We start from the raw sequence: 16153 nt of genomic DNA on the forward strand, positions 1-16153 counted from the left end.
TCTGAATACACTGACTTTGGGGACTTAGTTACAGTAGAGATTAATCTGTCTATAGTGGTGTCACACCCACCTCTTGCAAGCACCCTTTCCAGTCGAGTATGTCCGCAGTTTTTCTTCCCGATTTCCTCTGCTCTCATCCCCCCCCCCCCCCGCATCAGCTGCTGCAGTCATCAGGCGAGCCTTTAGTGACTCAACCCTCCATCCAAGTTACACATAGTCCATGTACGAAACTAAATAAAACAAACCCCTCCTGGGGTGTACTGTCCAACCGGGCCTATCCCAAAATCTTCCAAAACGTCCTGCAGCTCTTTGGGCTCAATCCCTTCACAATCCAACAAGCCCCATCACTTTACCCCTCTATTGACAACGTCTCTGCTGCCCTCCCTGATCCTCAGTCTGACCAGCAGGGCCTATCTGAGTACCTGACTAAGCAAGCTTATGTGCAAAGTTTCCTGTTCTGGGATGGAGCAGTACCCCCAGGACTTCCTCCCAAGTACATAAAAGGTTTGTTACAAGGAGGAGAGAGAAAAATTGTTCTCCTTAACTTCTGAGGATAGGACAAGACGCAATGGGCTTAAATTGCAGCAAGGGCAGTTTAGCTTAGACATTAGGAAAAACTTCCTAACTGTCAGGGTGGTTAAGCACTGAATAAATTGCCTAGGGAGGTGGTAGAATCTCCATCATTGGAGATTTTTAAGAGCAGGTTAGACAAACATCTGTCAGGGATGGTCTATAAAATACTTAGGCCTGCCATGAGTGCAGGGGACTGGACTAGATGACCTCTCAAGATCCCTTCCAGTCATACAAGTCTATGACTCTTCACCTGACCTTTAGTCTTCTGGCCCTCTAGCTGAGTCAGTCTCTGTCTAGCCCCCTTCTAGTAGGGTAACAGTTCTATGTTCAGTCCCTTCCCTGAGCCTGTCTAAAACTCCCTTCTCTCATGGTACAGCCACTTCCTCAGTGGCTATTGTGGGGGAGAACCTAGGCCCACCCATTACTCCAGGCCCCAACCCAGAAATCCTCTAAGTAGCAGCCACATCCCTTTAAATAACTGTCACTTCCCCACAGCCCTTATCTTTGTTGAGTCCCTGCAGCCATCCAGCAGCACCTTCCTTGTTCCCCTGGTTCCTAGCAACAACTACTGCCTTGACCCTTACAGCTCCTACAGCCAGCCAGTACTCCCTGTCAGCTCCTACAGCCAGCCAGAACCACCTCTTCCTCTTCCAGTCTACAGCAGACTGAACTCATATTGGCCCTGCAGCTCCCTTTATACAGGCCTGCTGGGCCCTGATTGGTTTCATCCCATGCAGCTGCTCTAGGGAGCTTGGGAGGACCCTCTTCACTGTCATTTTCTGAGGGTAGGGTGTGGTAGGGAAGAGGCCTCAGGGCCTATTCCACCCCATCATGCTGTCCCTCTGTAAATAAAGCACAATAATAATTACATATAGAAAAGTATTAGATTAAAACATGATTAAATGTGGAAGTAATAAAAATTATTTTAAATTGTACTTTGTTTTATTGTTCCAGAATAGCCCATCACACCAGGGGATACAGACATGTATGGAGAAGAGGCCACAATCTTGAATTCTATCTTAACAAAATCTCCCATTTTTATGTTCACTTTATATTTAAAATGTGAAGATCAAAAGATGATCATCTTCCTTTTAGCTTTGAAAACAAATAACTATATCCTTAGAAATCCACTAGTTTCTGATTGGTTGAAGCACAGAGAGTCAATTCTCTGGGCTAATCATAAAATATATTTTTATGAATGGTGCAGTAATGATCACCATATAATCAGCATCCATCAGACAAAATGACAGCACTTACATTACACTGGCTAGGCCATATGAGTAATGAAGTGAAGTTACTGGAAAAGAATATTTTTGCAAGAAAAGTATCGGCTCTGAACATAGCTATCTTTTGCCAAGATGTTTATTTTATATCAGTATCTTAGCTTTGACTTTGTACATATTTTGCAGCATCAGAACATGCTATATTTTATTAGCATTACTTGATTTAATCAGCTTTTTTACTTGAAAGCCAACTTGAGAGCACGCTATATGCGAGTACAATCTGATATAAAAGAGATACTCTTCTTGAGGTATCTCCTTGCCCCCTAGAAGTTAACAACTATTCAACATGTTCCATTTCAGAACATTCAGACGTCAAGCACGTTATAATACTTTGCATTTCTAGGATCCCTTTCACACAAATATCTCAAAGCATTTAACAAACATGAATCCTCAAATCACCTGTTAGATGGATAGGTATTATCATCATCCCCATTTTGCAGTTAGAGAAACTAAGACATAGAAGTTAAGGCCAATATTTTCAAACTTGTGTGCCTAAGGATGGACACTTAAATCCATAATTAGAGGCCTGAATAAAACGGCCTGATCTTTAGGTATTAAGTACCCAAAGCTCCCACTGAAGTCAATGGGAGTTAGACCTCAAACTCAAGCCACTTTTCTTCAGGGTCCCTATATATGTATTTAAATCTCTAATTTTAGGCACTCAAGTTTGAAAATGTTGGCATAGGTTATTTGCCAAAGACAAGACTGCATCAGAACCCAGGAATCCTGCTAGTGCCCTATTTTAACTCCTAGATTACATGTTTTTATTAAGACAACAGTTATGGGGAAATAAGTCTTAGGGTGTCCAAAAATTGACATTGCATATTGTTTGGTGGGATAGCCATGATTTATGAAGGGTCAGTAAAATTAAACTGTATCTTACTGAGGATCTAATGCAGAGTCTGTTGCATTAAGATTTTTGTATTGAAGGAGGTCATGTGGTCCCTATTGCATGTAGCTAATATGCATTGCCTGTAACATTTCTATCCTTTATGGGTCTATTGACTTCATATCCTCATTAAGAAAACAAATTTGGGGGCTAAACTACATGACAATCACTTTAAAATAAGTGTTTAGATGTTTGAGTGAAATCTCAAAATGCCCAGTCCCTTGAAGATCCCAAATGTATCATATATACGAAAGACTGCTGTCTGCACTAGGAAAAGCATCTGTTGACCAATTCTCCTCTGCCTTTCTTCAAATGGGGTTGAAAACAGTTTGGCTGCTAGTATAAACAGGAAAACCATTTGGATGGGGTCTGGACCTAGCAACCAAACCATTTTCATCCCTGACCCAGTTTTAACCAGTTTTTTGAAACAATGCTGAACATTTGTTCTGATCCACACTGGTAGAAAAGCCATGTCCAGATGAACCTGTTCCTGACACCCATCATCAGCAATAGGTTATTTTCCTCACACAGGCAGCACATTCAGACTGTGGGAAGCAGGACTCAACAGCAAAACCTCCAAGCTGTTTGGCAGTCTACAAAGGAAGTATCACTTAAGTCAAAAGGATACAAACTGCAAGAGCATACCAGGACAAAGATTCTAAGGACAAATTTGTGAACTTAAAAGGATTTGGTATGCTACCCCTGCTACATTTTATATGTTGGAATGAATAAGCGCCTTCTATTGATCAGTTTGCAAGACTAGTTTAGGGGAAAAAAATCTCTGAAGGATTTGTGGACAATAGTTTTAGTTATCAAATGTTTTTAAGACAATAGGAGTTTGTACTCAAACAGTCATCTTCCAGTACTACTGAAGACAGCTGTTTGAGCAGACACTTTCAGGCAACATGAACTGGAGAATGAGGTACTAGACACAAAGAAATTGAAGTTAACCGACTGTGGCTTTTGTTTTAGTAACAGGTTGAAATCCTTCTGCAAGGACTTAACATAAGATGTAGAGGGATATTCTTAAAGCTACAGCGCCTGACTCATTGCTACAGAGAATTATATTTTTCCTCCCTCTTTTACACAGGGAAACATTTGTAAATTGGATATAAACCCATTTTATAGGTCTAGTTTCCTTGACAACTCCCCTTGATATTGACAGGAATTCAATGGGCAGGTTAATGACAAATGCAGCACCATTGAACTTCTGTATGAGGTTTAAGGGATACCATACCACTTTTGAAAACATATGGGTGCTCCCTGCCCGTTTTGTTTTATTTTTTTAACTCCTATCCCCTGAGGGAAGGAGGAACATGAATCAAAATGCAACTGGAAGTTTTGAGCCTACCTGTAGGCGGGAGAGATCAATAAATGAAATGTAAGAAGACCTCATCCTCTATTTTAGAAGCTTAAGCAAGTTCAAACAGATCTCTTCCGGATGAACAGAGAGCTTTTTCCAAAGAACTAAGTCTTGGCATGATACCATCCAGATGAAAGAAATTGTAGAGACTCGGGGTGGGTTTTCAGAAATGTTGGGCTAGACAAGTCTTTCCTGGCCAGGTTGAATGGCAGAGCTTCTGAAGCTCTCTCAGAATCCCACATAGGAATCTGAAGGAGGAAACGAAGACTAAACAGAGTCATTGAACTATCTATTTTTTAAAAGGAATCATTTTGCCTGTGGCTCCAGATATAGAAATATCTGCAGCGAAGAGCAATTTCATCTCTGCAGGACAGTGTAGATCAGAAGTGCAGTCCAGAACAAGTGCATGCTGAGGAAGGAAAGACTCTGCTTACTAGGACTGGGGATTCCTTAAAATTAACTGAAGTGGCCTACAACCAGAGACTAATACTCCCAATAGTTATTTGAAAAATTACCACAAAGCACAGGCACGTTCAGTAGTTTATTCTTCACAGATGTTTATGAGTCCTCTGAAGGTGGGTAACAATGTGTTACCAGGTGATCGGAGAAAACACCATTCAATCATCTAACTTTTCTAAAGCATAGAGGCCATATCGTTCTACCATGCATGGAATCATTGTGAGTGAAATTATTTCATTTGCTTGGGCAGTAGGCAGAGGGATCACTCACACAATGATCAACTCTTGGGGCTATTTGTCTTCTTGCAAAAGCTGGTCATAAAGGAGCAGGGCTTTACTTCCTACTTCCTTTATGCATAAAGGACCTGTGACTAGCCAAAAGCCTTAGGAGATTCCTGGTAAAGTAGAACAGACCTAAAGCCAAACAGGAACATTCTATACAGACAGTGAAGGGAGAAAGTAATAAGAGATCTTCGTGGTCTTTCATTGAAGTCTTGGATTACAGCTCCACTCCACTCCACTGTAGCCCTCATATTTTGTACTCTTCTTTGATATATGACTCAGTGCTTAAATGGGGCTTGGACTCTTCCTCTTTCACCCTGTAACACAGCATAATGTTGAAGCAGGGTTTGGAACCTTCTTTACAATAAATGAATGCACTCATGGACAGAGATCAAGTTTCTGATCTATCTTCTATACTTCATGGATTTTCACCTTGATATTCCAAACATATCTCCCCTAATCCACATTAATGTAAACTGAACACTCTTCCTACCTCAGTTTCCCCCATCTGTAAAATGGGGACTATACTTATTTGCTTACCACATAGGGTATGTCTGCACTACAGCTGGTAGCCAACCTCCCAGCGTGGGTAGACAGACTTGCACTAGCAGAGCTCAAGTTGGGTGCTTCAAAATAGCAGTGTGGATGTTGCATCTCAAGATGACCCCTTAGTCTGAGTTCTGGTGGCTAGCCTGAGCCTCTGCCGGGGCTGCAACATCCAAGCTGGTATTTTCAGGGTACTAGCTCAAGCCCCACTAGTGCAAGTGTCTACCTGGGCTGAGAGGCTTGCTCCCAGCTGCAGTGTAGACATACCCATACAGGTATAGGCGTTTGAGGATTAAAGTTTGTAAATCGTTGTGGAGATATAAAGAGCTACAAGTGCTAAGTATTATCACTATGCAGAAAAATAAAGAAAAACTGATTATTTTAAACAAGAAGTTTATTTAAACAACAAGACGCTTTACTTGAAGGGAAAACTATCTAGGATCAATGTTTTTTGGAGTAATTTACCCCTACTTAGACAGAGATTGCTCTACATGTAACAGCTACGTACAAAAAAGTTATAAAATCGTCCTTGGTTTTACAATGATAAAAGAAAAACATTGAAATTATCCAATCAAACAAAGTATGCAATATTTTTGTTTGTCAACAGTGAGAGCAAAATAACTTACTGGAATATAAAGATAAAAGTTGAAGGAGCATGCCACGATGGAGAAAAGGGGTATTTTCACAGAACCAGTTTTTTTTCCCACCCCATCTCCGTTCCATGTTGATCAAAACATACCATTGGCCATTTAGTTAAAAAAAATATGCATTGTGTCTGTGCACATACACCAGTTACTTTATGTACAATAGAAGGAAGAGGGAAAAAAAGAGAGAAGAGAAAAAACTATACTGCAGTAGTCAGGATGTGGCTGAACCAAGTCTCATTTTTCTAATTGTGAATGTGTCATCTGTGGGAGCACAGTTCTGGAGAGGAAAGTAGCAGGTTCTCTTTTTAGTAGACTCCTCCTGTCTGCTGCTGGAACACATCAATTGTATCTTCATCCTCCATTTCCAACTGCATCAGAAAGAAAAAACTGTTTTCAGCTCAGCTGATTAAATATTAGACATATTTGAAATGTTCTTAGTTTCACATCTTCACATATACCTCTAACCACAACTTAAAATCAGAACAAACTCCCAACGTAATGCATTCACCCTGCTTCATAGGAACATTACATTTAAAGAGTGATATAAAGAATGGTGGATAACTATTTAAAATAAAGTAAGATACATGAGTATAGTGATCTGCTCCTCTCTCAGGGCCTCACAGACATTACTATGTTTTAATCTTCTTGCCTGCTCCATCAGACCACTTCATCCCCGCCATTTCCCTTAGAACACCACCTCCGTCCCACTTCGTGGTTGTTCAAATGCACAGCATCTAAGTGGCTTAAGCTACAGTACTAAAAGCAAATTATTATGGCCAAAGTCCCTACATCCAATAAGTAACAAAAAAAGAAAATGGGATACCAGTTACTAAGTACGAAGAATTTGAGGATAGAGACTGTTTCTAGACATGTTATATGGTAAAGTAAATAAAGTACCAGAGTACTAAACTGCAGACCATATTACTATAGCAGTCTTTTCTATAATGCAAGTCTCGCAACTGGCACTCTGGGGCCCTTACAGGTATGTTTACACCGCAAAAAAAGGCCCGCGGCATCAAGTCTAAGAGATCAGGTCTACAGTACATCGGAGCCGCTGCAGCACTTCTAGCGTAATTCTAAGGGCCAGATTCTGCATCTATCAGAAGTCCACAGTGTTTGCTGTTTTCAATAAACTGATTTAGCTTTAACATAGCATGCATAGAGAGGAGTACAAATTGCATATGATTTTAATTCTCAGCATTTCAGGTTCAATCAAAAGTTTAAATTTAAATAGCTAGAGTGGCAAAAGTCTGGAGACAACCACCCTATGACAACATTGGCAAAACTGTGAAGTCCCTTATTTATCATGAAACGGCATGCTGAAAGCGTGAACTTCAAACAGCATGCAATTCAGGGGCAACTGCTTGTATGCAACTATAGAGAACACTCCAGAAAGACATTCTTGCGCATCCCCACCCATTACTGCCACTGTGAACCAGCATCCTACATTACTGGACGGATTTTTGTCTTTAACTTACATACTTCAACCAGCCCAACTGCACAACATTTGGTAACTTTATATTACTGAGATACTAACAAACTAGAGATACTGGACAATAATTTTCACATTACAGCGTACAGTTCCACAATACAGAACCATCACCTGCCAGGTTTGTCAATATGCTAACGAACACAAATTATTATTTGAAGGAGAACACCAATACTTACCTTGCAGGACTATTAACCCACCACAATCATTGAACCCATAAAGTAATATCCTTACAGGGCTTAGCATCAGTAGAAGCTGTAAATCAACTTATCTGGCACTGTGGTGGTATAAAATTAATATTCTATATGCAGAATACAGTGTGATTCTATTCCCAACAGTTCAGAACTAGTTACTGTAAAAGTCTGAAGTTATACCAATGGTCAAGTTCTGTTACTTAAGCATCAAGAGTTACATGGCTGTTTCTCTTTAGCAGTAGTGTTATACACAACTATTAATTCCTGTAGCAAACTTTAAGTATAATTTTTACCTGTGCAGGTGTATCTGTTTCATTGATTGGCTGCCCATCGAACCGGAATCTGATTTGCCTCATTGACAAACCCTGGCGCAAAGAGAAATAAGTGACATGTTAAAACACTGTTCAGTCTTCACTATGACTTGTAACTGGAGCTATGTGTTGATTATGACCTGTTTTGAATAACAAATTGCAACGTGTTTAGTTTCTGAAAGATGCATCATTGTCCCTACTAACTGGACATTAAATAAAGTGTACTAGAAATCCCAAATCAAGTCCTGAAGGCCAGAAGCCACTGAAATAATTTTTTTTTTTTTTTTTTACAAGAATTTTAAATAATTCAGTTGGAGGAAAGTCAGAAGTAGCACTTTTGGTGGTAAGTGTCACAAGGGGAATAATATCCCTGCTCAAATGTTCAGCACAGCTCAATTTCACTTTCTTTAAAAGCAGCAATATTCTATGAACCCTTTCCTTCTTCTCATGGAAAGCCCACATCAATCTGTTAGTCTGAAGTGACTCAAGAAGTAGCTGATTAATCCTGAATGGTTACTTTTGGAATTAATTTAAACTTCCAGCATCTAATGCTGATATGAAGTCTAACCTCCTTATTGAATTTAAGAGACTCATGAGATGAAATTACAGAACCTTGATTATTTAGAACACACACAAGATGAGAAACCAGTAGAATGAACCATTTCAGCGAGCAAATGAAGTTAGGTTTTAAGGGAGTCATATACCTTCAGAGGGAGACTACCCAGATAAGATAATTTTAATTAAGAAATTTCTATTATCACTCTCACTAAAATCATTTGGCGACCCTTTCCATCCCCCAAAGTACTGTTTCTCATTCTCACGTGGGCTGACAGACTGAAAACAAACTAGCTAAATAGTAATCACAACTCTGCACTTTGTTTTCGAAGAGCATTACAAACTAAACTTCACAGCACCCTTCTTCAGCTGGTCTATCCTCATTCTACACATAGGGAAAGATTAAGGGTTGGTCTTCATTTAAAACTTATAGCAGCATGACTATGTCAGTCAGGGTGTGAAAACAAACACACCTCTGAGCAACATAGCTTTGCTGACAAAACCCCTTGTGAAGATGCAACTATGACAAGAGAAGAGGGCTTCTGTTGGTATAGCTAACACTGTTTAGGGAAGTGGTGTTCCTACAATAGCCTAAAACTCCTGTCAGTGTCCACTATGTCTGTGTAGAGCAGACAGCCCAAGTGAGTTAGGAAAGGATACAGTCAATGGCAGAGCTCTGTTGTCTCAGCCTCCCAGTTCTGTCCTCCATCTAATACATACTGTCTAGTTTTCCTGTAGGAGTCCTGAGCATTCAGCAAGATTATTTGTTTTTCAAGTGAGGTTAATGTGGTGGAAAGTGTTGGACTGACAACCCTGATGAGTTAAGTCCTCAGTTAGCCACGGAACAGATATAGGAGAGGAAACAGAAATCTGTTTGATTAATTACTTGTTATGGGGGATTGTGTTGCCAGGAAAAATGTTTTAGCAAGAATATTCAGATTAGCAACATCTTACCAATTTATAGTTCACAATGAAGGAATCTCCCCACTAGGGTAACATCTCACCTTGAAGGACTGAAATAAGTCTTCAGATTCTGGTATTGTTCATCCATAAGCTCATCTGAGTTTAAGATATAAGCCTGTGGCTGACCAAACAGAAAAGTGGCTCCAGAACCCTCTACTGCACAAAGGAATTTGGTTCAAGCTCCAGTGTCAAAGGACAGTGTGCTGCATATAGGCAGCTTACTCAGCCCTTGGGATGAAGCAACTGATGTTGCCAGCCTCTTCAGGAAACTAAGTCTAGTTACTAAAATAGAGTATTTGAAGGGAAGGACTAACAAGAGGTGGAAACTGGAGGCTCCACTCAAGAGAAAAAGAACATACTACTTTTTCTGATGTTGTGGATCTTATATGTTACATTCTGAAAATGTTAAGTTATTTTGTAGGGGTTCTTGGCAATTTTGTATGGGTCCCAAGTGAGATTTAACAGAAAAATATACATTTGAGAACTCCAATCTCACAAAGATGGATTTTTCTGCATTTCAATATATTGGAACACTTTCCAGTAATACATTCTTCCCAGAAACAATGATCCTCAATAGCCTTCATCTTCTGAACCTATATCTGAAGACCATTATATACACTACATTACTTCTACTCTTTAAAGGTATCTAGTCCTCTGCATTGACTAGTTTTTGTGTCTCCTCAATATGCATGAAGTTTTTTGCTTCAACTTTATGTTTCTCAGTCAAAATTTTCAAGCTTGGGAGTCTACAGCTAGGCACATAAGTTCTGATTTTTAGAAGTGCAAAGCATTCACATTCCTCAATGACTTCAGATGGAAGTTGTGGGATCTATGAAAGCACCTATGAAAAATCTGCCCACCTGTTTAGATGCCTAAATATTTAAATGGATATTTGTCTTTAGCCCTTCAAGTTTGAAAGTCATTGCCCTTGACTTGTGAACCCTTTAAAATAGTTGCTTACCTCATTTCCTATTTTAACAGAACTTTGGATGTTACTTTATTCAAAATCTGGTTTCTGCTCATTGCAAAAATTGCCTAAATCCTAGTACTCATCCTGCCTCAGAGCGAGGGATGGGCTAGATGACCTCTTAAGGTTCCTTCCAGCCCTACATTTCTAGGATTCTGATGGATTTTTTTTCTATGGGAAAGCCAGAGTTTCTTGCATGAATTTTAATTAAAGAAATATGAACTCAGCAAGCATTTTATACTGACTAATTTGGATATGAATGATACTTTCCACACATAATTAATATCACCTTTCATCCAGAATTCTCAACACACTTTACAGCAGTTTGATATATCTCACAACACACCATGAAGGTGGTGATATCCATATTTTACAATGGGGAAAACTGAGGTCAGATAACTTACCTAAGATAACAATGAGCCATTAGCAGGGCTAGAAAAAAAAAGACTCAGACTCAACCATTCACTAATTTATCCTCATAACACCTAGTGGGGTAAGGAAGGGGTATGGACGGCACTCCTTCCCTTACATACTGGGACAGAAAAGGAGTACTTGTGGCACCTTAGAGACTAACAAATTTATTTGAGCATAAGCTTTCGTGAGCTACAGCTCACTTCATCGGATGCTGTAGCTCACGAAAGCTTATGCTCAAATAAATTTGTTAGTCTCTAAGGTGCCACAAGTCCTCCTTTTCTTTTTGCGGATACAGACTAACATGGCTGCTACTCTGAATACTGGAACAGGGTGCTTATAGTGCAGTAGTATTCCTAAGTGAAAGAATGCACCATTGAAAATGATGTCTGATTCTGTCAAGTGCAGTTGTCACTCAAACCAAATCCACTCTCACCATTAAGCAAGTCTGCTGAACTCCTCCTGGATAATACCTAGGTTTCCTGAGGCTCCCAAGATTAGCTCAAACCCGGACATGGAGAAAAGTACATTATAAGCACCTTTGATCATATGTTATACATTGAACTCATACAACTAAAGCAGAATAACTTAAATGAGACAATAGCTTTCATTTGATCTTATTGTATAAATCCCTTGAAATAATCCCATCTCAGCAGGAGAAAGACAGAATTGCTAGATTTAGGCCTGGCCTACACAGTGCTTGTATCAATGTATCTGTTTTGGGCAGGAATCTGATTTTTACTGAAATAGTTATACCGGCACAACACGCAATGTACATAGAGTTATAGAGGTATAAAGGTGTTTTAACTATACCAATATTGTTAAAGCTTGCGTGTACAGATTAATTTAATGTTGAAAACAAGCCTTTTAGAGAAGGGGACTTTTAAAAAACACATCCATGAGAAACTTCTGGACCAAGTGTCTCAGACAACTTTTTCCACAACTATGGCAACAAAATAGGTGTCAGTAAATTTCCTAAAATAAGATATTTCAAGCTCTGGGTATTCAACTCATCAAAAGAATAGCTTCTCTGCTGTCATTCTTATTTCTGCAACCACTGTTTGAAAACTCCTTTCTTCCAATATCTATTTACAACTTATACGAAGGCTCAGTTGTTTGCATGATAACAGACGACTTGTTTACTCAGATGAGTTACTTAATCCACTAGACAACTAATCCACTAGAGCAGAGGTTCTCAAACAGTGGTCCACAAGCTCCATTCAGGTGGTCTGCGGATAGTTCCCTCTAAGGTGCGTGCCTAGGCGGCCGAACATCAGAGAATGAAGGGCCACCCACCCAATTAGTAGAGCCATGCAGGCGTGGCTCCACTAATTAGGTACCTGGACCCTGGAGAAGATGCACATGAAAGGTGAGGTGGTGGCCTTGGGGGGAATAGCGGGTAGGCAGGGGGGAGGAGAAGTGGGGGGAGAAGATGGGGTGGGGGGAATTTGGGATGTGCAGGGCTGTGGCAGCCAGAGAAAGAGGCGACTTTCCCCAGCTCCGGGGCTGCAGCTGCTGGGGAGAGACGCCTCCTCTTTCCGAGCCCTAGCTCGGGGGTTGCCGCAGCAGGGGAGAGGGCACATTCATCGCATTACAAAGGTAAGACTACTGATATTAAAGTATGAGTTGTGTGCTTTTATTTGTAGAACAAAAAACGTTGATTATTATTAAGGTTTTTTTTATATAGCGCTTTTATCCAAAGCACTTTACAATAGTTAGCTAACAGTACAAACAACATTTGGAAAGATCATTAAGTGGTCCGCTGAGACCCTCAGCAATTTTCAAGTGGTCCGTGAAAAAAAAAAAGTTTGAGAACCACTGCACTGGAAAAAATGAAACTGATCATGAAGTCCACCTGTTCTTTCCCAGCCCACCCCCAAACACTTTTACATTTCAAAGAAATCTATGACCAGCTATTGGCACTTCCTATCTCAGTACAGTAAAACTAAGGCCATAAATCAGAAGTCTGAGATAAGATCAAGAACAAACAAACAACTGTTACAGAAGTACCATTATTACTGTTCAACTGCCTAGCCACACTTCCTTCTTCCACACCCTCTCTATGTTTTGGAAGATAGCAACATTAAAGCTGCCTTCCAACAGGAGGGGGCTGTAAAGGAGATACAAAGATAATTTAACAAAAAGAAAAGGAGTACTAGTGGCACCTTAGAGACTAACCAATTTATCTGAGCATAAGCTTTCGTGAGCTACAGCTCACTTCATCGGATGCATCCGATGAAGTGAGCTGTAGCTCACGAAAGCTTATGCTCAGATAAATTGGTTAGTCTCTAAGGTGCCACTAGTACTCCTTTTCTTTTTGCGAATACAGACTAACACAGCTGCTACTCTGAAAAGATAATTTAACTTTATCCATTTCTTGAAAACTTTCTTCCAGTCTATTTAGCAACAGACCCTTGAAGCAGTACATATTCGGCAACGTGATATGTTTTGTTAAATATGCAATACTGTGATAAGACATTTACTGTCCTCATCCACCTTAATGAAGATGACCCCTCTTATGGACATTACTTCCTTTAGTGTTCACACAAGCACCTCACCTGTCGTTCACAATAAGCTTTCATTAGTTTACTAAGTGGCGTGTGCCTCTTAATCTTAAACTGCACCACAGACCCATCTTGCCCTGCCACCTTCAGATTAATGTGGTCATTGTTTTCAGTCTTCACTCCTTCCTGTTGAGGAGAAAAGAAAGAAAGGAGAGGTATGATTTAAAAAAGTATGAAATAAGTTAACATTTTACCATGTGGCAACAGGTCATTACAGAGGAGCAAAAGTACTCTACAAGCATCACACTTTGAATTATGAAATAATGTTAGTCTGTCAATTTTCCTAGTGTGAAACTCTTCCTAATTTGGAAAAGCAAAAACCCAACAGTATTGAAATTAACAAATTCTGTCAAGGTCTACTGAAATTCATTAGTACAAACAATGGTGATGGAAGATAAACTTGAAAGGAAGACAGACACATACTAGCTGTTTAACTGCAAAAATTCTTCAAAGCTAAAGAAATAAGAATATTGTTGTCATGTATTCATATACAACAGTACATTTTATCTTTTTAAAGAAAACTAAATTTACATTTAGGATTATAATCTCAAATATCCTATAAAATCTCTCTCTCACTGTATTTCAGCTAAACCAGTGAAGCTATTTCTGCCATTTACAGATTACAGGAAAGTTTAAATTTAACTTCAGTACCACAGCTCTCAAAAGGAAACAAGTTCAGACCTTGCATCTTGTTAGACTTCCATGAGAGTCCTTTAAAGTGATTAAATCCTGAAACTGGCAGTTCTATTCTTTTTTAAACAAGTAGAAACAAACAATTTAAACCTTCCGCTTCAATAAAAACATATTATGCACAAATAAAGCAAAAACTACTTTAGGGTTTTTATTTTCATACATTGATAGATTCCAAAGGCCAGAGGGATCCATTGTGATCTAGTTCAGCCTCCACAAGCCATAGAATTTCTCCAAAATAATTCCTAGAGCTTATCTTTTAGAAAAAAACAAACCCAATTCGATTTAAAAATTGTCAATGATGGAGACTCCACCATGACCCCTGGTAATTTGTTCCAATGGTTAATTACTCTCACCATTAAAAACGTATGCCTCATTTCCAAATAATTTGGGGGTTGGCTGGGGGAGGGCGCTCTCTAATGCCGATGATAAAAAGCTACCCAATGCAATAACACAACAGGAGTCAGTTCAAACTAAGCATCAGACAGCTCTTTGAGGCCTTTGCGTTTAATAAAAAAGCAATACCAGAGACACTGAGCACAGGGGGCTGTGTTCCAGCTTCACCCCATTCCACCCTATTGGGCCAAGTCCTCCCAATTCCAGCCTCGCATAAGATTTCAGAAGAAACAAGGTATAAACAGGGGGCCAGGTCTGCGTGTGACAGATTCTCCAGCAAAAGGGGGTGGGGGGGAGGAGAAGAGATAACCACAGCCTGCTGCCTAGGGAAGAGTTACAGTCAGAGCCCTGGAGGAGAGGGAGGATGGGTCCTTTAAATGGGAGAGGCTTTTGGCGCCTTCAAACTCCATTTAAAATGAAAACGCAGCAGCAGGGACTCACAGGCTGCTCCATGCTGCTCTCATCCCCCCTGCCAGGCCGCTCAGAGCCTCATGAGACCCGCCCAGGGCAAGGGGCGCTGGGCAGCAGGAGGCACAAAAGAGCGAGGCGGGGGAGGGGGGGGGTGTTGATCAGCCTCCCCAGGCCCAGAAGAGCTGGGACCGCCGCGTTATTTCAGGGTCCCTCCTTCCCAGGGGAGGCCTGGGCAACGCCAGGGCTGGGCTGAGCTGCTCCGCTCTCAGAGGGGGAGGGCTGGGAACTGCCTCAGCTCAGGGTAGGTGCGGGATGCTGCAGCCCGTCTCCCCCTGCAGAGCAAGGCCCGGGCCCACATGGGCGGGGGATCCAGCCCCTCGGGGAGGCGGGGGCCGCAGCCGCGCTTGGGCCTGCCTCCCTGGGGCAGGGGAGGAAGCACAGCTCCGGTTCGCCCCGCTGCGGCCCCCAGGGATCCCCCTGGCACGGAGCCAGGTCCTCCACCAGGGGAGAGAGCGGGGCCGGGGCGGGCGGCCCTGCGGGGGCCGGAGAGCGGAGCACGAAGACGGCCAGGCCTGGTGCGGAGGGGGGAGGAAAATGGCGCGCAGAGCCGGCGCGGCAGAGTCAGGGTTGCTCCCCCGCCAGGCCGGGGCCGGGCCTAGCCTCTCCTTACCCCCGTCCGGGGGTTTCTCCCTCACCTTGGGCTTTTCGTCGGCCATGGCAAGTCAGTAGGGTCCGGGCCGCTCCGAGCGCTTCACAAAGGGGGGAGAAAGACCGAGCGAGGCGAAGAGAGAGAGAGGGGGAGGCTGGGGTGAGCGCGCACGCACTGCCGCGGGGCCGCGCCTTACCTTGCGTGCGCGCGCCCGCGCCGCCCCCCAGCCCGGGCCCCATTGGGTCCGGCCGCCGGGAGCGCGCCGATCCGTTACATAACACGGCTGAGAGAAGGAGCGTGCGCGCGCACGGGCATCTCCCAGCCCTGCGTGCGCGCCCCCCGCCCGCCCGGGCGCAATGGGCTGTGCCGTGCCCGTGCGGAGTGTATTGTCCTCTCAAAATGGCCGCCGGTCTGCGGCTACGGCCTCCATTTGCCCAAGTGCCCCACCACACACGCCTCTACCCTCCCATAGCAGCCTTCCTCAGCCTTGGGCACTGTGCATGTCTGGCCCT

General features: G+C 42.1%; 1 protein-coding gene across 1 annotated transcript; it reads right to left on the reverse strand.

The window, feature by feature from the left end:
* Nucleotides 1-5771: 5771 nt before the first annotated feature.
* On the reverse strand, nt 5772-15830 carry SUMO2 (small ubiquitin like modifier 2). The gene is made up of 4 exons (XM_074972038.1): nt 15688-15830; nt 13490-13621; nt 8018-8089; nt 5772-6409 (listed from the first exon to the last, which is right to left on the reverse strand). Exons 1-4 carry the CDS (start codon nt 15706-15708, stop codon nt 6347-6349), a joined length of 288 nt encoding a protein of 95 aa, XP_074828139.1. The 5' UTR covers nt 15709-15830; the 3' UTR covers nt 5772-6346.
* Between the last annotated feature and the right edge of the window lie 323 nt (nt 15831-16153).

The sequence above is a fragment of the Natator depressus genome, chromosome 14 (assembly GCF_965152275.1).
Source record: "Natator depressus isolate rNatDep1 chromosome 14, rNatDep2.hap1, whole genome shotgun sequence".
NCBI classification, from domain to species: domain Eukaryota; kingdom Metazoa; phylum Chordata; order Testudines; family Cheloniidae; genus Natator; species Natator depressus.